This window comes from Bos mutus, chromosome 28, assembly GCF_027580195.1.
Source record: "Bos mutus isolate GX-2022 chromosome 28, NWIPB_WYAK_1.1, whole genome shotgun sequence".
NCBI lineage: Eukaryota > Metazoa > Chordata > Mammalia > Artiodactyla > Bovidae > Bos > Bos mutus.
The window spans coordinates 21,980,600-22,004,133 of record NC_091644.1 but is presented as its reverse complement, the minus strand read 5'-3'; the positions used below and the strand labels follow the sequence as shown (position 1 = coordinate 22,004,133).

At 35.8% G+C, this 23,534-nt stretch overlaps 1 protein-coding gene across 4 annotated transcripts in view; it reads right to left on the bottom strand.

The window, feature by feature from the left end:
* Positions 1–23,534, bottom strand: part of CTNNA3 (catenin alpha 3) — a 1,958,943-nt gene that overhangs the window by 1,446,134 nt on the left and 489,275 nt on the right. For all 4 annotated transcript variants that reach the window (XM_070364862.1, XM_070364864.1, XM_070364866.1 and 1 more), the window contains exon 6: positions 752–1,015. In XM_070364862.1, coding sequence (XP_070220963.1) covers positions 752–1,015 — 264 coding nt within the window. The remainder of the gene's footprint in view (positions 1–751; positions 1,016–23,534) is intronic.

Here is a 23,534-nt window from a genome sequence, read left to right as displayed (position 1 = left end):
AAAATAAAGTCATATCAATATAATTAACAATCACAATTTAAATTCATTGACATCCTTGGAAGAGATGTAAAGGAATCAGAAGTCTACTGATAGAATGTGGTTGTTGTTTAGTCACTCAGTTGTGTCGCCTCTTTTGCGACCCAGTGGACTATAATCCTCCAGGCTCGTCTGTCCAAGGAATTTCCCAAGCAAGAATACTGGAATGGGTTGGCATTTCCTACTTCTCAACCCAGGGATTGAACCCATGTCTCCTGCATTGCAGGCAGATTCTTTACCACTTAGCCACCCAGGAAACCCACTGGTAGAATGCTGCTGCTGCTGCTGCTAAGTCGTTTCAGTCATGTCCGACTCTGTGCTACCCTATAGACGGCAGCCCACCAGGCTCCGCCGTCCCTGGCATTCTCCAAGCAAGAATACTGGTGTGCATTGCCATTTCCTTCTCCAATGCGTGCACGCATGCACGCTAAGTCACTTCAGTCATGTCTGACCCCATAGACGGCAGCCCACTAGGCTCCTCGGTCCACAGGATTCTCTAGGCAAGAATACTGGAGTGGGTTGCCATTTCCTTCTCCTTACTGGTAGAATATCTACCTGCTAATCAATTCCCTGGAAAACACAAACAGTGATTGAGACTGAGTAGGGTTTTTATTTACTCATACTCTGAACTCCAACCCAAGCATCTTAAAACACACACATTTAATTATTTTCTTACTGGTATACCAAATCACATTTTAATTTTCTCTCAACTTACCTCAAGCTCATCAAGGGCACTTCCCAGTGTTGCTGCCTGAGGCTCTGGTGGGCCTAACATGTTCTGGATGCCCTGTGAAGCATTTGAAATTACATTGAGGGCATTCTGAATTTCTCCACAAACTGTGTCCTTGCTAGCTTTAAGGGATGCAACATCAGAATGTTCCAAACAAGCTGAACAAATTGAATGAAGTATGGGTGAGTTCTCCTTCAATGAGGCCCGGGCACCTGCAATTTCATCCCTCTGATTTGGAGATTTTAGGTCCTGAGGAGAGAAATAAAAAGAGAGGTTATGGAAGAAAGATTTATACAAAGAAGCTCCATTTTTCTGCCAATATAAACAAAAAGATAATAGACACTAGGAAGTCATAACTATAAGTTAAACTTAAGAGCATAAATTATTTCTACACTCTTGAATCTGTTAAAAGTTCTATAAAGCTGAGACAATTAGCAAATAAAGGTCACAATGGTACGGATGTGTGATAACTAACTTTTACATGTGTCAGTCATATACTTATGTCAGAAAAATACTCTGGCATTCACATTATTAACTGAATTATAAGAGGGCTTCAATTCCAAGGATGCTGATTACCTATTTGCATACACATGATGATTCCATTTAACGTTTTTGTTAAAACTAAACCAGTTAAGGATATTAAATTAAACCTCACACCATTCAGCTATCTTTCATTCTTTTTCAGAAATACTTGCTAATAAATTAATCTTAGATCTTTCTTTCTTCAACATTTATTCAGCATATAGTTATTGAGCATTTAGTATATGCTAGCCCTTGTTCTTAGATGTCAAGTGCACAGAAGGGAATTATCCTATAGGGACCTTGTTCTCCTGAGGCTTATATTCTTGTTTGAGGGAAAGGGGACCGAAAGCAAATGATAAACTACATAAACAAATACATAAGACAATCTCAGGTAATGACAAATTCTATCAAGAAAACACAAAAGTGAGTGTCAGCAACTGACAAGAAGAAAAGCTAGTTTAGCTTGGGTGGTCAGAGGAGATAATTCCTCAGAGATGACATTTGCAATAAATACAAATAAAAAGCATTTCAAACAGTGGGAGGAGAGGAAAGAGAAAGTCCTATGTAAGTGATAGTGGATCGAAACCAGCTCAAATCTACAGGAAAATTCCTTGGCAAGTACAATCTTAGCCAAGAGATGAACGTTAACATCATCAATGATGTCACAAGGATATCGGGTGATTTTTGATATATTGTGACAAGATGAGTACTTCACCTGCCCGGAATTCTCTCCAAAGCCCATAGTCTCAATCTAATCATGAAAAAACAACAACAAACAACCCAGATTGGGGAAAATCCTACATGATATCTGGACAGTATTCCTCGATTAAGATCATAGAAAACAAAGGGACTGGCTGATGAAGTATCACAGAGCAGGGGAAACTGGAGAGACATGAAAACTAAATGCAACATAGAACCCTGGATCAGATCCTGGAACAGAAAGAAGACATTAATGGAAAAATTAATGAATGCCAAATAAAGTCCAGAGTTTAGTTAGCAGTAATGCATCAATGGATGCTCATTGTGGCAAATGTAAGACATTAACAGTGGAGGAAATCAGAAGAGTAGATCAGAAATTTCTGTATTATCTTTGCAACTTTCCGAGAAATCTAAAATTATTAATATAAAATAAAAAGTGTAAAGAAAACTAACTCAAGTGAACTGAACAATAATTTATGCATTCCACACATAATATCTAATGTAATACTTATAAAAACTCATGGTACATATTATTCCTCTTTTTAAAGATGAGAAAACTGGCTTCCTTCAAGAGTGCTGTCTCCAGGATCTTACGCATTAACTTTCCATGATTTGTTACACAGTGATTTGTATTTATTGCCTCAAAGGTAGTAACACCTTTAAAAAGTTTGGAAACTCAGAATTAGGGGTAGAAAAAATCATAAACTATGCATTTAATTATTATCTGACATACCCCAAATTTTATCTGTCAGAAAGTTAGGTATGGTATGGGTTCCTGGGCCAACTGACTGAGCTCAATGTAGCATTTCTTGCATTGTAGCACAAGTCAGTGTGACTAAAACATGATCTTAACAGCTTCTTGCAGGGAATGGATTTCTCTCACTTGCTATTATACAAGGATGAGGACTTGTGTTATACAATGACTTATAGTTTATAAAGTGTTTCTGGATAGTATCTCACTGATCATCACAACACCCCTCGAGGCAGTTAGGCTGGTGTTATCAGCCCCATTTTAACTAAACAGGTATTTAGTATCAGGAGATTAAAAAGCTGGCAGAACTGAGATGTAAACTTAAATCTTCTGATTGCAAATCCCATGACTATTTCACAAGACTCTGCTACCTTTGAATAATGCTACCTGAGGCTAATAAATGGCTGCACTACTATATTTTAGCTCCTTCCTTTCTGAAAATAAAGGCTGTCTGCTACTTCAGGTGGGCTTTGAGAGAGATTCACTTTTTTACAAGATGCAGGGAGGACAGTTAGAAGTAGCTGTCAATTCACTGTTCCTACTCATTAATTACCCAGAAAAGACACTGCATGGTTTTCCTGACTTGCTATGATTTCCCCTCTAGATTTCCGGTCTGGGTTCAAGTTTCAGCTCTGTCATTAGTATTCCACGCTGGGCAAGTCGGCTTTTCAGTGTCTGTGTTTCCATCTGTAAAAATGAGGATAACTGTACTCCTGCCAACCTGGTAAGGGGGTTCAGTAAGTAGCATAACAGAATTGGAATATGCTTGTAAAGTAGTAGGGAACTACAGGAAAAGTTCAGAAATATTTTATTCCTAAAATTTATCACACTTGGGGCACTGTTTTTGTTCTGTGATAGCCCGTGATTTTCATATTCCCAACAGTTTTGTACAACTGTGTGTGTGTGTGTGTGTGTGTGCACGTGCTCAGTCATTCAGTCATGTCCAGTTCTTTGCGACCCCAAGAACTGTAGCCTGCCAGGTTCCTCTGTCCAAGGAATTTTCCAGGCAAGAATACTGGAGTGGGTTGTCATTTCCTACTCCAGGGAATCTTCCCAACCCAGGGATCGAACTGACATCTCTTGCTTCTCCTACATTAGCAGGTGGATCCTTTATCTACATTTATCTCAATGTGACTTAGAGGAAAAATAATTTAATGTTTAAAAAGGATGTACACTCCTCCAAGGAATAATGACACCATGTATAAATATTCAGAAAGAACTGAAGAAAATTCTCCGCATATTACAGTATAGCTATAACTATTTAACTTCTTCTGAAATGACTTACACCTTATACTTCTCTATTTAGAATGACAAGGTCAATGTTTAGGTAGTTTCTGGAAGATGAAAGTCAGTGAACATGTATTATTACAAATAAGCATAAAGTTAAAACATTATTCCTTTTACTCTGATAGTAGCTATATATATATCACTGTTAACTATGCTAATTTTTATGCTCTAGGAACTTTGAAGTTTTAAAAATTGTAATATATTTCAGCTTTTGAGCCTATACTTTGTTATCTCTGCCTAAAGCAATTTCAGAATTCTTAATGAGCACTGATAGCCTAAATAGCAAGCCAACAAAGCTTGTGAGAAAAGTTCAGTGAATGTAACAAAAATCATATTATGGCAGCAGGTGGAAAAAGGCAGGTTACAGAGTTTAGGAAAGAAAAATTGAGAAGACAAGGTTATTTCTCCTAAAAGACATCCCAAAGGATAAATTTAATGTAGTAAATAAGCACACAAATAAAAGGACAGCTAATGAATGTCACACTTCTAAACAAAAGTTGTGGCTCTTTTGTTTTAACGATCACATGAAAGGTTCATAAGTTGTCTATTTATACTTAAATTTAAAGCCAGGTCAAAATAGGAATTAAATGGTAGGGTCAATTAGGGATTTCTCTGGATGAAGAATTGTAAAGAACTGCATCTTGAGGATTGGTATTTATTTAATATCTTTTTTTAATGCTCCAGAAGAAAAAGCTTACATGAGATTTCCAAGTTAGGGAGACATTAAATGCTTCCAGCTGATGAAGAAATACACAGATGGGACTTAAAAAGAAGATCTTACAAGTCTGTGCAAGTGGGTAGAGAAGCAACATATGAGTTTTAACCCTGGCAAGAGAACAAAATATATTTAGGGATTTTAAAGATCATAAAGTATAAAAACGGAGGGCTCTAAGCTATCAGTTAATTAATTCAACTGTTCATTCAACAGTATTGTTGAGCCCCCCTGTACATATCAGGCAGTGTGCTAAATGTTAAGCAAGCAAAATAAAGAGCTTACAGATCAGAAGGGGAAAACAAAAAATTTACATGGGAGTTAAAATAGAGTTATTGATAGCATAGAGGAAAGTTCTTCAGATTGAGGGGAATTGAAGAAAATTTGTCAGAGGAGAAGACTCTTAAACAGTGAGCAAAAATTATTCCTGTGAACAGTGTAGAGAAAACAGCATGTCCAAAGGCCTGAGGCATAACAGAGCAAGGAGCCTGCATGCTACTGCAAGTACCACTACAAGTATAGGGACACTGAGCAAGAATGGTGATGAATCCCTCTAGAAAGGCAAGCAGATGCCACGCTCAAGAACTGTGAGTGCTACAGCTCAGATGTGTGTTCTTCAAAGATTGCTCTAGCAGTGACCATTTAGTGACCAGAGAGAATGAAATTTCAGTCAGGAAGACCGTGCAATAATCCAAGCAAGAGACAGTGCGGGCCTAAATGCTGAACACTATTGCTAGCCCATAGTAGGATGGGTCCAGAAATATTTATGAGGGAAAAAGGTAAGACACTGTGATACTTAGATGGGGAAGAGGAATGAAGGGATCTAGAAGCTTCTAGAAAATTGTTTTAACCACTGTGTACCTCGTGATGCATTCACTAAGATGGAGAATATGGGATGAATAATGCATTTGAAAGAGTAAGGTAAAGTACATTTTGTTATCTGCCAAATGTGAGATGCCAGCATACTATCCAAATAAAAATGTACTGTACATGGATTGAGAATTGAACAAGAAATAGAAATCGGTGGATCAGTAGCTTATAGTTGGGAGCTAAAGTCATGTGTGTGGGAGTTACAGGGCCTTCACCAGGCCTTCACCAGGATAAATGTTACAAAAAAGAGAACCTGGGAGTAATCATAAGTTGTTTCTTGCAGATGTAAAACTGAAAGTTTTCTGGGCTAGCCCAAAAACCTAAATATGTATTGTAAATTAACAAAAAGGACATCAGAAGATATTGAACTCTCAAAAATAACAAAGAAGCAAGCAAAAACACATCCATATCTTAGAGTTTAGGGCCCCAAATACTGTGGATAATTATGGTCACTATATTCTAAAAAATGAATTAAAATTTTAAAAAAAAGTGCAACTTGGAAGACTGTATGACTTCTGTATGAGGGAGCTAAAAATACAGGGTCAATTTTCTTCAAAAAAGGGAAATTTGTATTGGAGTATCCATGATTTTTTAACAGTATAGAAATTATAAATGAACTTTACAAGTTGTTGATGAACTTCTTTACTAAATATAGAAACAATAGATCAAGGAAGAAGCATTTTAGATTCTAGTGAAATCAATTAAAAATACATCTATTCATATTGCTGTCTCCCTCACTTTATTACACTTCCCTTGAATGCAAGCACATAGCTTAGTTATTTTTTAATCCATTATCTAGCAGTACACGGCACATATAAGGATCTTAATCATTTTTGAAGAAACAAATAGAAAAATTAGTAAGAAATAAGCAAGAGGAAGTTATACTCAGAAAGGGTAAGAAACTTGGGATATGATTATTTCAAGAAAACAAATATATGGAAAATATACATAATCCAGAGAGTCTAGACAAACTTGCACATGATAATTCTACAAAAAGCTAAAGAGTACAATTAAATTATATCTATCTTTACATCAAATTTTAGTGAAGTCACTGATACAACTGCTTTGGAAAACTGATAGTGTCTACTAAAGTTTAATATATATGTACATTCCCACAAGCCAACTTTGTTCCACTCCTGGGAGAAGATACACATTTATGGAAATATTTTCATGTTCACTAAAAGTCACATACAATTGTTCATAGAAATACTCTTCATATAGACCCAAATTAGGAGCAACCCAAAGTGATAAGAATGAACAAAATGCAGTTACATGCCACAATATAAAATATGGAATGAAAATACCAGACATAAAGAGTACATATTAATCTTATTTGAGTCTGTCTATATAAAGTTCAAAGTCAGCAAAGCTAATCTATAATTTAGAAATCAGTATAGTGTTTATTCTTTGAGAGTGATTAGAGACTAGAAAGGGGCATAAGGGATCATTTGAATTCTGGCAATTCTCAGTGTCTTGCCCTGGGTACTTGTTACCTTGGAGGTGGTATGTTTAGCTTGAAAAATTAATTGACCTGTATGCATATAGGCTATACATTTCATGAATGCATATTATACTTCAATTTAAAAAATTTATATCAAAAATCAAACAAAACAAAAGTGTTACTAAAGCCAAGCACATAGTCACTGGTATAAAAAGCTATATAGACCTGTTATGTTACATTTCCCATGATATTATGAGAAGGATGAAAAAGTTGGATGTGAAATACATTTGTAAATATCATCGACCCATTTAAGGACTTCTGTTTAAAACAGAAAAAAATCTAAATGGTTCAAAAATAAGAAGGGAAAGTTCCTATAACTTGGCCATCAGAAAGGGCAAAGCTAAAGGATTTTCACAGCAATTGATTCCATACACCCTTGAACAAACACACATTTCAAAGAATCAGAGAAAACTTCCTTACTAAGCTACATTCCGGCTCAAGTGGATAGCTCAGCAGATACCCTGCTCAACAAAGCAGAACTATATGTGCATTATTTTTTCTCTTCCAGGTGTTTAAATGAAATTTCTGGAGCTGACAAAAGCACTCTGGTAGTGGAGGGATGGGAGCTCATAAAAGAGCAGTTTTGTTTTCTTAAGACTAAGAGATATACAGCAGAAAAGTCTAATGGATACTTTGCTATTTGGATTCCATTCTTGGTTGGCTTTTATCCCATCTTCTTTCTGCCAAGATGCCGCCTGCTAACTGCTTCACTGGACTGGGCAGCTTCATGTTCTATTAGAAATCCAAATAGTGCAAACACCTGCTAATTTAAATGTTTTTCCCCAACATAAATTAGAAAGTGGATACTTAGCATTAACTGAGCTGAGGGATATAATATGGTGAAACAAGAACAGACTGCAAAGATGAAAAGAAGGTTCTGAGGAAAAAAAAAGATTAAAAAAAATGGAAGATTTTATAATCAAAACATTATTAAGCAGCAGAGAAAGACCTTCACTGATTTTTCTATTCTTATTTCTCATTTTCTATTTCATGTTAATAGAATAAAATCAATAAAGAAGAAAATAAAAGAATTCTTCAAATTCAAATAGAAAACTGAGAAACTATATAATGATCGTATTGAAATATGTACTCATACCCAGGGTATGTACTCTGAGCCTTAATGCATACCTGGAGTAGTTGAAATACACCAAAGTGAATATTAAAACTCCAAAGAAACCTCCTAGGAAAGCAATATTACTTAATTCTGATGCAGACTATTGTGTCAGTTAAGAAAATATATATATAAAGTTCAGAAATGCACTGCATTCATTTTCTATCCATCTGAAAGAAACATAGTATGCATTAATCTATTATTTGCCTAAAATTTATATCTAAAAATAAATATTATCTGAAGTCATCTATCATATGATTATAGTAAAAGGAATAAGCAGAAAGCACTAAAAAATGAGCTACTTCAATAAGATCCACTTGCTGTGCTTCATGCTTCCTTCCATTTGTGCATATACTTTATCACTTAATCTAATAAAAATTCAAATATCTGTAAGTCAGAAAACTTTTCCCGTATAGATTAATTAGTACCTGTGAGAGTTATCTTGAGTTTTAATATCTAGTCAAGGATCAATAATTATCATTATCTTTATAATTCCTTATATAAGTTTCTGTAACTCACTTGAGAGAAATAAATCATGGCTTCCCAAATATTCTGGCATATCTCAGAAAATGAATAGAGTTACTTAGTATAAATGGGATCCAAGCCCAGGGACATTGATGCGACTTCTTAGTTAATAATACTTTACATTCATGGAGTGGTTTATCCTGCTTAATATGTTTCCAGTTATTCTTTCACAAAGAATACCTTGAGAAGATATAAAAAGTACTATTATTTTTTAAATTAATAAAATGTGGTATTGCTGATTGTTTCTAGTAAAGCCAACATTCATTAAATAGCTGTAATGCTTCCTACAGGGAAACACTATTTTCTCTCATTTAATGGCCCAGTTATGAATAAGATCCAGGATTGGCTCCTATATTAACGCTCTTTCTACCCAACACTATTTTTTTTGTTATTGTCAGTAGCTTCATTATCTCTCACAAAGTCTGTCTAAGGACAGACTGTAGGTTCTGTAGTGGCCCAAAAGAAAATACACATTTTAGGCATTCCTTCCTAACAAATAATTGTCACACCTAATACAACTCAGATAACAAACTTATTCCTTAACTCAGTTTTAGAATAAGGCTGATAAGAAAACCTCAGGCCAAAATTGTAACACTATAAATTAAACTGTGATTGATAAGGTTATTTATTTTGCCAAAAACATATTTGAAGAAAGAGTAAAAGTATCCTCTTGACCTTTTTAATCTACTATTGATAAAGGAGCAACTCTAAACATAGCAACTTAGTAATGATAGCTTAATGGTTGCTTTTCCCAGAGGTTAAAAAAAAAAAAAAAACTGTTTGGCTTTTTAGTTTAATTCAGCAGCCCTGAAACACCTGCTACAAAGTATGACTGCAAAGCTAAATCTATAAACTCAGGTGCTTATTTTAAGTGTGAAGCATGAATAGCCCAGATGTCAGTCAACGGAAAGTGGTGAAGCTCTCATACACTAGAGAGTATCTAGCCCATTTAAAAACCATTCAAATCCAACTGTAGCCAAACAAACTACAACAACAACAACAACAACAAATCCCTGACCTCTACTCTAAAATTCTAGCACAGAAGCTTGTGTAAACCTTATGAATGCAGCCTCCATGATTTATATTTACACCATATGTGTATCTGACCTTGGAAGAGATTGGAAAGATGGATAATACATATCCCTGGGCCTGAGGAGTCTACCAAACATGAGGTGAGGCAAATGCTGGGCAACTCCAAGGCAGGAAGTCTGTCTCATAACGAAGACAGCATGAGCTTTGGGGTTACAATTCCAACACAAAAACATTCCGATAGGAGGAGATTTTGATTGTCATAACTAACCTTACTTCAGCTACAACATGGGGATGATAATTCCTACCTTCCAAGGTATTAATGAGGTTACCTAATTTAATGTGAAATATTTTCCAGAATTTTCTTATATGACCTCTCTCTGTGGCAAACTCTATGGTAAACTATTGGCCATATTCCCTCCTTAAAAGTTTCTCCTCTGTCCTCTTAGATGACAATGAATACTAAATTTAGGTTAACAGGAAGTGACCTCTCTACTGAGTTCCAGCAGAATAACTCAAGTTGGATCTCAAAATAAACATGTCCAAAAACTGAACCCATTGCTTTTCTTATACACACTCCCAAAAATGTTTCTCCTTAAACATTCTCGGACTGAAGCACCCCAATTCCCAACTCACTAACAATAAACTTAAGGAGTATCCTTGACTCTTCCATTCCCTCATTCCAATCATTAGGTAAGATCTGTTATTCTCCCTATCAAATACTTCTCCAGTAAGTACCCTTTGTTCTTATCCTCATTACTAATAGTAGTCTAGAGGAAAAATGATTAGGGAGAAAATGGAAAAAGTGTGACACAAGGAGGAGAGAAAAAAATCACGAAATATTAGAAACATTAGCTTTTTGGCTAATACAATATTTTGTCTATGATACAATTAGAGGAATCTCTCTAAACTTCAAATATGATCCTCACACCCCAACTTGAAATTTTCAAATGGCTTTTAATTCAACCACAATAAATTTCATATTGTTTATTATAGACAAACATGATCTGACTCCAGCTTCTCTAACTTCACTTTCTACCACTTCTCTCACAGGAACCCTTTCCTCTAGTCACATAAAATCACATGAGGTTGTACAGGTGCCTTTGCATGAGCTATGCCCCTACCTCCCCTCATATCTCCTGCTGCGTGTCGTTTATCCTTCAAGACATTCTCACATTCTGTCATCTGCAGACACACTCACATGTTCCAACAGTACTTACATAGCACTAATCTAGCACTTATTAAACCATTACCATTGGCTATATTTATTCACTGACATATCTATGTTTCTCACTGAATTATGAGTTCCTATTGGGGCCCAAATAATGTCCTAATTCTTTCATTCCCTGGGCTTTGTATACAGAATGACCAATTAATTAATACCATCTATCACCACTTTAAAGACATCGGAAAACTTTGAGGGTTACTGCCTTAAAATAATTCACTTCTCCAGGAGATAAAATTTCTAATTCTGAAGAGGAAATCACAACTGTAAAGAGCTAAGTTACACTCATTCTAGAATGGAAATATTCTTCTTTAATTGTGTTCCCAATTAGGCTAACTAGATTTCCCTATGAACTATTCTTCCAAGTGTTCTGGCCTAGCTGCTGATGACAGTTTTTACCACTTACATGCAAGGGTGTCATTCAGTGCTTATTGCTGTGTATCTCAGGTTGTTCTCAAAATACCTAATTTCTAATTACATTCCCTAGCAGGAAGCAACACCTTAAGCAGAATGCATGCAGGATGTCCCATATTTAACATGTTTTTAGAAAGTTAAGTTAGTGTTCTCTACATTAATCAATAATCAGATCTATTTGATTGAGGAAAACAGAAATAACTTAGGTTAATAATCTGGTTAAGTTTTAAGTATTCTTAGATGTTGATCTCAATAAAGTATTTATACAGTAGAACTGAACTAAGAGCTATGAGGAAATACAAATACAAAGTAAAAATAAGCTCCCACTCTGAAGTCCTCCACTCTCTGGAAATTATTAAATAATACATGTTAAATGGTGAAGAAAATTAGTGGGACAGATCAGAATTGTAACAGGAACTGTAAAGAAGAGCAGGGCTCAGCATTAAAGAATCCACCTGCCAATGCAGGAGACTCGGGTTTGGTCCCTGGGTTTGGAAGATCCCCTGGAGAATGAAATGGCAACTCACTCCAGTATTCTTGCCTGGGAAATCCCATGAACAGAGGAGCCTGGTGGGCTACAGTTCATGTGGTTGCAAAGAGACAGACATGACTTAGTGACTAAACAACAAAAAAAGAAAAGCATGGGTAGGTTAAGAAATTCTTCACAGAGAGGCATGTGAACATTTCAAATTTATCAGGTAAAAGAGAGTAAAAAAAGCTGACTTAAAGTCAGTTGGCTCTTGAGACTTCCCTGGTGGTCCAGTGGTTAAGACGTTATACTTCCAGGAGGCATGGATTTGATCCATGGTTAGGGAACTAAGACCCCAAATGCCATGGGCTGTGGCCAAAAAATAAAAACGAATAACAACTAAAAATAAAAGTCAGTTGGTTCTCTAGTATGCTTCTCAAACAGCATATCAAAACCTGAGCTCCTGATAATACCCCTCGACCCTCTACTCCCAGTATTCATCAGTTCAGGAAATGGCAATTCTTTCAGATGTCCAGGCCAAAAAACGTTTCAGCCTTTACTGCTGTTTCTTTCAAACGTCTTATCTGTCTTGTCAGCAAAATTTGTCAGTTTTACTTTCATTTATTGAGAATTTGGCATCTTATCACCTCTAGCATGTCATCAGTTCACTGCTTTGCTCAAACTACCCTACACACCTTTCTGACCTCATCCTTACTACTCTCCTTGCTCACTATGATCCAACAACATGGACCTCCTTGCTGGTTCTCTAAAACTCAATGCACATCGCACCTCTACCTTAGGCTATCCCATCGCTGGCACACTCTTCTGGATCTGTGACTTCTCTTACTTTTGAGTCTTTACTCAAAAGTCAACTTTTCAGCAAGGCCTCCACCCTCTATCAAAAAATTCAACAATTTCACTCTCAATATGTCATAATCCTTCTCTGCTTTATTTTCTTCATATTACTGTTCATCACTAATACACTTTATATTATTACTACTTACCATGTTTGCTTTCTGTCTTATTCAATAGAATGTAAGCTTCATGGGGGCACATGAAATGTATTTGCCAAATGCTCATTAATGAATGAATGAACATCAACTCAAATTAAAATTTTGCAATTACTTCGAAATATCTCACACATACAAAAATTATCCTATCACATATGGGAATAAAATACCAGAAAACTGTGTAGTTATACCTAGGAAGACAGATGAAGGACACAAAAATAGACAGCACAAAACTTCCTGCTTACTTTTCCCTCTTATTCCAGAGATAGATTTCAAAACAAGTTTACCTATATATATATGTATTATGATTTGCTTCTGAGTTTTACTTATGTCATATTTCATACTTTCCAGAATGCATACAGAAAGCTTCTGAACTTAAAACATAATGGCTATGGCTGTAGTTGAAAGGTCAATTGTATATGCCTGTCTATTAGAAGGTAAGTTATATTTAAAATCCAGATCCCTAACTAACAAAGATTTTGCCTTACTTAAGAACTAGATAGTGTGAATGTATCTTCTATACACTGAGTATCCACTGTTTAGTTTTTGCCAATTTAAATACTCACATCTCTAGGAATGGCTGCAATCCACCCTGGTATATAAAATAAATTAGCATTCTTGCACTCTGGATAAAAGTATGTGTTTAGCACCAAATGGAATCAGCAGATGACTAAATACTCTTTTTTGCCTTGTTTCCATAATAAATACAACAGATGCAAAATGCTGGAATGTGGACAGCTCCTAGAAGGATGGTGTTTTCCTCTAATGCAGAAATAACCCATTCAAAAACGCATTCAATAAAACACAAGAATCAGCAAGAACCACCTGGTTTATTTATTCCCATCAAGGTGATGATGGCAATAACTATACCACAAATACCTCTGTAGCCCAAATGAAGTATAAGACTGTCTTTGATATTAAGCATCACCAATTATCTCATAAAGTTATAGCAATGGTAATTCAAGTCCAAGATAAAGGATTGCCACATAAATGATTTAGAAAAACTATAATTCACACTAAATACTGAGCATTACCCAAACTCAGGAGACAGTTAAAGACATGAGATATGATCTCTAAAATATGAGGTAATAGAGGCGGACCCTTTCAATATTAAGTATGAAAAAAGTACCTTACTAGTAAGACCCAATTCCATCATATCACCTCTTTAAAAGAATACTGCACAAGGAATATGACAGTACATCACCCTTCATTCCATAAGGTTCTCTAGCTCCTACTACCCAAATGTAAGTTGAATTTTCATTCCCATGTCTATTCACTGTTGGATATGTAAGGAATGAATACTCAGAGACATTCAGTTTCAGTCAAAGAAAGACAAAGATATTCTCTAACCTGATAAAGGGAAAACCCACAGTAAGGAAGATCATGTGTGTGCTTAGTCACTCAGTCGTGTCCCATTCTTTATGACCCCATGGCCTGTAGCCTGCCAGGCTCCTCTGTCCATGGGCATTCTCCAGGCGAGAATACTGGAGTGGGTTGCCATGCCCTCCTCCAGGGGATCTTCCCAACCCACGGATCAAACCCAGGTCTCCCACATTGGAGGCAGATTCTTTACCATCTGAGCCACAAGGGAAGCCCAAGGAAGATCATACTTAATCTAAATGCTTAAAAGACTAAATGCTTTCTGCCTGTGATCAGAAATAAGACAAGAATATCCTCTTTCACTTCTATTCACTATCTAGTAAAATAATTTAAGAATGGAAAATAAGCAAAATGCGTCTAAATTGGAAAAGAAGTAAAACTATCTATTTGAGTACAACATTATCTGGTATACAGAAATCCCAAGAATTTTTTTTTTTAATTAGAGTTAATATATGAGATGAGCCGTGTTTCAGGATACAAGGTTAATGTACAAAAATTAATCATATATCTATACATTTAACAATGAACAATCTAAAAATAAAATAAAGGAAAAATACTATATATAATAAAATCAAAAACATATTTAGTAATGAATCTAACAAAGTAAATCCAAGACTTCTACACTGAGAGCTATGAAAAAGATACAAAAATATTAAGAGATTTAAATAAGCAGCAAAACTTTTCATGTCATGGAATGAAAGACAGTAGTATTTTGATGGCAATAATCCCCAAAACTAAACTATAAATTCAGTACAATCCCTATCAAAATGCCAGTTGTATTTATTGTAGACATTAACAAGATGAATCTAATATTCTTCTAAAAAGGCAAGGAACCCAAAATAGCCAAGATAAACTTTAAAAAGAACAAAACTGGAAGACTCATACTTTCTAACCTCAAAACTTACTAAAAAACTACAAGAAAGCATGATACTGGCATAAGTATAGATATATAGATCAATGGAATAGAATTGAGGTTTAAAAATAAACCCTTAAGTTTATAGCCAATTAATTTTCAACAAAGGTATGTAGACAAACCACTGGAAAAAGAAAAATCATTTCAATAAATAGTTCTGGGACAACTATATCAGTTCAGTTCAGTTCAGTCGCTCAGTCGTATCCAACTCTTTGTGACCCCATAAACCGCAGCACGCCAGGCCTCCCTGTCCATCACCAACTCCCGGAGTTTACTCAAATTCATGTCCATTGAGTCGGTGATGCCATCTAACCATCTCATCCTCTGTCGTCCCCTTCTCCTCCTGCCCTCAATCTTTCCCAGCATCAGGGTCTTTTCAAATGAGTCAGCTCTTCGTTTCAGGTGGCCAAAGTATTGGAGTTTCAGCTTCAACATCAGTCCTTCCAATGAACACCCAGGACTGATCTCCTTTAGGATGGACTGGTTGGATATCCTTGCAGTCCAAGGGATTCTCAAGAGTCTTCTCCAACACCACAGTTCAAAAGCATCAATTCTTTGGTGCTCAGCTTTCTTCACAGTCCAACCCTCACATCCATACATGACCACTGGAAAAACCATAGCCTTGACTAGACAGACCTTTGTTAACAAAGTAATGTCTCTGCTTTTTAATGTGCTGCCTAGGTTGGTCATAACTTTCCTTCCAAGGAGTAAGCGTCTTCTAATTTCATGGCTGCAGTCACCATCTTCAGTGATTTTGGAGCCTAACAAAACAAAGTCAGACACTGTTTCCACTGTTTCCCCATCTATTTGCCATGAAGTGATGGGACCAGATGCCATGATCTTCGTTTTCTGAATGTTGAGCGTTAAGCCAACTTTTTCACTCTCCGCTTTCACTTTCATCAAGAGGCTCTTTAGTTCTTCTTCACTTTCTGCCATAAGGGTGGTATCATCTGCATATCTGAGGTTATTGATATTTCTCCTGGCAACCTTGATTCCAGTTTGTGCTTCATTCAGCCCAGCATTTCTCATGATGTACTCTGCATATAAATAAGCAGGGTGACAATATACAGCCTTGATGTACTCCTTTTCCTATTTGGAACCAGTCTGTTGTTCCATGTCCAGTTCTAACTGTTGCTTCCTGACCTGCATACAGATTTCTCAAGAGGCAAGTCAGGTGGTCTGGTATTCCCATCTCTTTCAGAATTTTCCACAGTTTATTGTGATTTTCCACACAGTTAAAGGCTTTGGCATAGTCAATAAAGCAGAAATAGATGTTTTTCTGGAACTCTCTTGCTTTTTCGATGATCCAGCGGACGTTGGCAATTTGATCTCTGGTTCCTCTGCCTTTTCTAAAACCAGCTTGAATATCTGGAAACTCACAGTTCACAGACAATTGTTTGTTTACATGCAAAAGAAGGAAGATGAACCCCTACCTCATATCATACACAAAATTAAATCAACATGGATCATGCACCTTTTAACAGCTAGAGCTATAAACTCCATTCATGAGAAGTGTTTGCACACTTGCTTTTTCCTGAGGCAGAGTTGAGGGTGCAGGTTTTCCACACCACCACCATGTGCACTCAAGCACGAACTGAGTGAATAATCCAAGCCTGCTTGAAAGCTTGGTTGTGACATACAGACATGGTTCAGACATGAAGCAGCATCTGAGAAAGATAGGGACAGCCATTTCTAATGCTTACACAGGCAACTCATCATAATAAGTCCCATCTGCCTACAGCCAAATTGCCACAGCTTGTATCCCAACACACCAATTGCTTTGAGGCACAGCTCCCACTACAGCAAGAGTGGCAGAGGCTAAGGGAAGAACCCAGTTATAAGAGATAAAGATGACTTAGACCCAAATCAGTATTTGAGTAGAGTAAGGGTAGGCATTACTGGTGTTTACGCAGGTAGTACATCAGAAGCAGTACAGATCTCTGACCCTGGCGTGTCTACCATAGCCTCCATCCAAACTGAGAGTCTACACCAGCCCCTCTTGTTCCAGCATTGCTCCTTTCTGGGATGAGGAGCACAAACATAAAGGGAATGGAGCCAGCTTGGATCCAGCCCTCAGGGCTTCGGCTCCAACAATTTGAAACCTGTTCTTGCCCCTAGTAGGGCAGTGATAAGCACCAGAGGGGAAGAACCAACTCATACCTGGGTCCAGCCATAGCTTCTCCATCTCCTACCCCAATGCCACCAAGATGACAACTGCCAGCACACCCTGAGTAAATATGTAATTTGTCCTCACATCAAATTCATCTCTCTCTCTCCCACCAAAGCCACTGGGCACACACATACTATATAGGGACATTCTCACATAGGGATATTCATTCTATTATTAGCATGCAAAATATATTAAATAATTGTTTCACTTAATTTCATAGACAGATAGTTAAGCAAAATGAGAAGACTGAGAAATTGGTCTCATTGAAAGAGAAGAGAAAAGCCTGGAAAAATAAACTAATGAAACAATTTACCAGGTAAACAATTTAAAGCACTAGTAATAAGAATGCTAATGGAATTCAGGAAAAGAATAGAACACAGTGAGAATATTGACAAGAAACTAGAAAATATGAAAAAGAACCGGTCAGAAATGAAGAATATGATAATAACAATGAAATACACACTAGAAGGAATTAACAGAAAACTGGTGATACAGAGGAATGCATAAGTGATCAGGAAGACAGAATAATGAAAACCACCTAATCATAACAGCAAAATGAGAGCAGTTTAAGGGACTTGTGAGACAACATTAAGTGTACCAACATTTATGCTACAGGGGTCCGAGAAAGAGGAGAGAGAGAAAATGGTTGAAATTGTACTTGATGAAATTATGATTGAAAATTTCTGGAAGAAGGAAACAGATATTCAGGTATAAGAAACACAGAGCATATCAAACAAGGTGAATTCAAACAGACCAAAACCAAGACATATCATAATTTAAGCAGTGAGATTTAAACAGGGAATTCTAAACTTAGCAAGAGAAAATCAGTCCTACACAATGGAACCTCCATAAGGCTATCAGGTGATTTCTATGCAGAAACTCTGCAGGTGAGAAGGAAATGGAACCATCTATCCAAAGTGCTGAAAGGGAAAAACCTACAACCTATGATACTCTGCCCAGCAAGATTATCACATACAATAAAAGGAAAAATAAAGAACTTCTCAGACAAGCAAAAACTAAGAGTTTATCAATACTAAACCTGTTAAAGGGTTTAGTATTTTCCTCTAAATGGAAAATAAAGAAGTAAGAATCTTTAATATCTAAATGGAAAATAAAAGTAGAATCCATAGGAAAAGAAAAATCCCATTAGTATAGGCAAATAGACAATAAAGACTGATGACCAACCACCTAAATAAAGTAGTATAAAAATCAAAAAACAAAAATGAAAAATCAACTATCTCTACAATAATCAACAAGATAACTTGAAGATGTAAATATAAAATGTGGGAAAGGAGAGTAATGAATGTAGATGGTTTTGGATGCTCTTGAATTTAAAGGACTAACTATTTAAAGTAAGTAGATATAATTACAGGTCTACATATATGTCCCATGATAACCACAAATCAAAAGTCTACTATATATATATATATGTATATATATATACATACTGTATACACATACACACATATATATACAAAAACTAGAGAGAAAAGAGCATAAGCATATTGCTAAAGAAAATCTTCAAAGCACAAAGAAACAAAAAGAAGAAAAGAACACAGAAGAATTACAAAACAACCAGAAAATAAGTAGTAAAATAGCAGTAAGTACAGCTAATCAAGAATGGCATTGAAACATGTATAATATCATATAAGAAACAAATCACCAGTCCAGGTTCGATACAGGATACAGGATGCTTGCAGCCAGTACACTGGGATGAACCAGAGGGATGGTACAGGGAGGGAGGTGGGAGGAGGGTTCAGGATGGGGAACACGCGTACACCCGTGGCAGATTCATGTTGATGTATGACAAAACCAATACAATATTGTAAAGTAATTAGCCTCCAATTAAAATAAGTAAATTTAAATTTTTAAAAAAATTTTTTAAAAATCAATAGACCAAATGTTCCAGTCAAAAGACATAGGGTGGTTTATCAGATAATCAATAAAACCCTTCAATATACTACCTACAAGAGACTCCCTTCCAGGAGAAAAGACACACACAGGCTGAAAATAAGGGGATGGAAAAGGATATCTCATGCAAATGCAAACAAGAAAGCAAGAGTAACAATACTCATATCAGATAATATACACTTTAACACAAACTCTGTAACAAAAGACAAAGGACATTATACGTAATGATAAAGGGAAAACACAAGAAGATAATAAAGATAACACTTTAACATAAGTACATCATACAAGAACATCTAAACATATAAATCAAATATTAATAGACATAAAGGGGGAAAATGATGGGAATAAAATAATATTAATAGTAGGGTACTTTAACACTCCACTTACATCAATGGACAGATCATCTAGACAGAAAATCACAGAGCAACAATGATCTTAAATGACATAGAAATGACAAAATAGACCAGTTAGACTTAATAGTTATCTACAAGACATCCCATCCAAAGATAGGAGAATCCACATTCTTTTCAAGTGCACATAGAATATTCTTCAGGATGGATCATGTATAGAGATACAGGCCAACCCACCAAAACAAGAAAAAACTCAAAAACCTAATATACCAAGCTAAAGCAGTGAGAAAAAGAAAAATAGGCAAACCCTGGAGTCAGCAAAAGGAAAGAAATAATAAAGATCACAGAGAAAATAAATAAGACAAAAAATAGAAATATCAGTGAAACTGACAGGTGGACTTTTGAAAAGATATACAAAATTGGTAAACTTTTAGCCAGGATCATCAAGAAGAAAAGGGAGACATAAATAAACAAAAGAAGAAATGAAAGAGGAGAAATAATAACCAATACCACAGAGATACAAAGAATCATAAGAGGATACTATGAATAATTATATGCCAGCAAATTGGACAACATAGATGAAATGGAGTGATTTCCAAAAGCATACAATCTTTCAAGCCTAAATTAGGAAGAAATAGACAATCTGGATAGACTGATTATGAGTAATGCAAATGAATTTGTAACTTTAAAAAATTCCCAGCAAACAAACATTGGCTTCACAGGGGAATTTGATCAAATATATTAAAAAGAGCTAATATCTATCCTTATCAAACTATGCCAAAAATTGAAGAAGATATTCCCAAATTCATTATATGAGGCCACCATTATTCTTATACCAAACCCAGACAAAAACACTACAAAAAAAGAAAAAGAGAGAGAGAGATTTACATGGCAATACCTTTGATGAATCTAGATGTAAAAATCCTCAACAAAATATTGGCAAACCAAATTTGCCAATAAATAAAAAAGATTATACACCACAATTAAGTGTGATTTATCCCAGGGAAGCAAAGATGGTTCCAAGTTCACACATCAATCAATGTGATATGCCGCATCCCAAAAGAAGTATAAAAATCACATGATCATCTCAACAGATGCAGAAATAGCGCTTGAAAAAAATTCAACATCTATTTATTACAAAAACTTTCATCAAAATTGGTTAGAGGGAACATATCTCTACACAATAAAGACCATTTGTGACAAATGTACAATTAACATCTTACTGAAGAGATTTGGCTCCTGGGAGTACAGAATGCAGAGTCATAAGAGGTAATAGGGAATGCCAGTACCATAAGAGATCACAGCTGTTCCTTGCAGTGTTCTCTGACAGAACAATACTAAAGGAAATCACAAATGAAAAACAATGACAGATGATGACAATGATGACAGTGACGGAGATGTACACAAACATTGACTGGCAGAACAGAGTAAGAAAGACTCCTGGTTCTATCCCCAGACCAACCAGGAGGGATGCAAAGTGATGTGTTATGAGGGCCACTGACACATCCACAGTTCATTCCTTATTGGAAAGTCAGACACAGAAGCTAGCATGCCGGGACTGAACCATGAGGGACATGTATTTAGTGACTATTAGTAGGGTTTCAGGTACTTAGTCTTCCTTCTATGCTTTGTGATAGAGACAGCATTTCTTATTTAAGTGGAAATACTGTGTTCTCTCTTACCAATTTATTTCGATTATATTCTCTAAATTATTACAACCTCTTGTATCGTCCTTTTTCAGATTGATCATCTTGCTACCTTTGATATTCAGAATATTGGTAGAAAAAATATCTAAAGCTGATGTAACAAATAAAATGTCCCAAAATAGCCTTCAATATTAAGGTTAGATTTACTGAATACACATCACTTATAAATTAATGAGAAGTACTAATAAGTTGCAGGGTCTAAGAAGAGTCATTTAGATGGAAAAGAGGAAGGGACAAGAGGAAGTGATGAATAAAAATTAACATATATTGAGCATCTACTGTATAGATGGCAGTGTTCCAGGTGCTTTCCCATCTCCATGAAGTAAGAATCCCTATTGTCATTCTTATATATAAGAAGAGAAGCACAGAAAGTTTATAATTCATCCAAGCTCACAGAACTACTACTATTGTTGGTACAGGAATCTAGATCTTTCTGACCTACATCCATGTTCTAAGCACAAGGCAATGCTACGTTTATTAACTTCTCTCAAACTCATTTTTCTAATATAATAAATGAGATGTCCAACTTTTGAGGGGTCACTCTAAAATAAAAATTTTTATGTGATTGTTCTTATGGTACAAAATTACAATAATTTCTGAAGTCTATTACAACTCTAAAATTCTCTAATTATATCTTAAATAGTATTTAGAGGGAAAATTACACAGTCTAACAGTCCAACAATACTAAGACAGTGTTTCTTCCGTGTATTATGTTGATACACAGGTCGATTGACTGTGTATAGTGATTACTAAGTGTCAACACTGCTATATCCAACCTATAAATATTAAATTTTCAATACTAATAATCCTATGAAACCTAGTATCATCTCCATGTTGCAAATAATGTTAAATGTCTAAAGCAAACAATACTGGTAAGTGATGGAGGTGGAGTTTTAAACCAAAATATCTAGCTCCAGAATCCAGAGGCTTAATCAGTAGGCTGTTAGACCTTCCAATAAGAACCGAAAACACTCTAGTAGAGCTTCACAGTGTTTTAATAGTCTAATTTTAATAGTCTATACATTTTTATTTGATCCCATTATATTGTGCTTATTATAAGGATAAAGAAAAACACAGCTTGTTCAATGTCATATAGCAAGTAGCAGAAAACAATCTGAATTTTTGCAATACTGTGTGAAATTTTTCTTAACTCTTTCCACTAAAAACAAGCATCAGAAAGACATACAATAATTTAAATGCAAGATATTAAATGAATAGATATTAACAGATATAATAGATGAGAGAATAGGAGCAGTAAAATGGTGATTTCTCTTCTTTGAAATGTTCATACATTGTTAAATTTCACTTATCACTGAACTGGGTTAGATTACACTAAGGCCTTTGAAGCTTAATGATTTAAGCCACTTAATTAAAACATAAGAAAAATAATTATTTGCCCCCACCTTTCCTATGTTTTTCTCTCTTTCTTTAATTTGATGTAAATTATTTTTTTCTTACTGTATTGATTATTCACTGAACTAGGAAACCTATTCTTCATGCTAGGGAAGCAATGCCCTGTCATCTTGATTTTTGTTTTTAAAGTGGTGCTTTTTTAAAATTTATTTTAATTGGAGGATACTTATTTTACAATATTGTGGTGGGTTTGCCATACCATGAATCAGCCACAGGTGCAAATGGGTCCCCCCATCCTGAACCCCCTTCCACCTCCCTCCCCACCCAATCCCTCTGGGTTGTCCCAGAGCATTGGCTTTGAGTGACCTGCTTCACGCATCCAACTTGCACTGGTCATCTATTTTACATATGGTAATATACATGTTTCAATGGTATTCTCTCAAATCATCCCACCCTCGCCTTCTCCCACAGAGTCCAAAAATCTGTTCTTTATAGCTGTGTCTCTTTTGCTGCCTTGCATATAAGATCACTGTTACCATCTTTCTAAATTCCATATATATGTGTAATATACAGCATTAGTATTTCTCTTTCTGACTTACTTTACTCTGTATGATAGGCTCCAATTTCATCCCCTCATTAGAATTGACTTAAATGTGTTCCTTTTTATAGCTGGGTAATATTCTACTGTGTATATGTACCACAACTTCCTTATCCACTTGTCTGCCAATGGACATCTAGGTTGCTACCATGTCCTAGCTATTGTAAACAGAGCCGCAATGAACACTGGGGTACATGTGTCTCTTTCAATTCTGGCTTCATCGGTTTGTATGCCCAGCAGTGGGATTGCTGGGTCATATGGC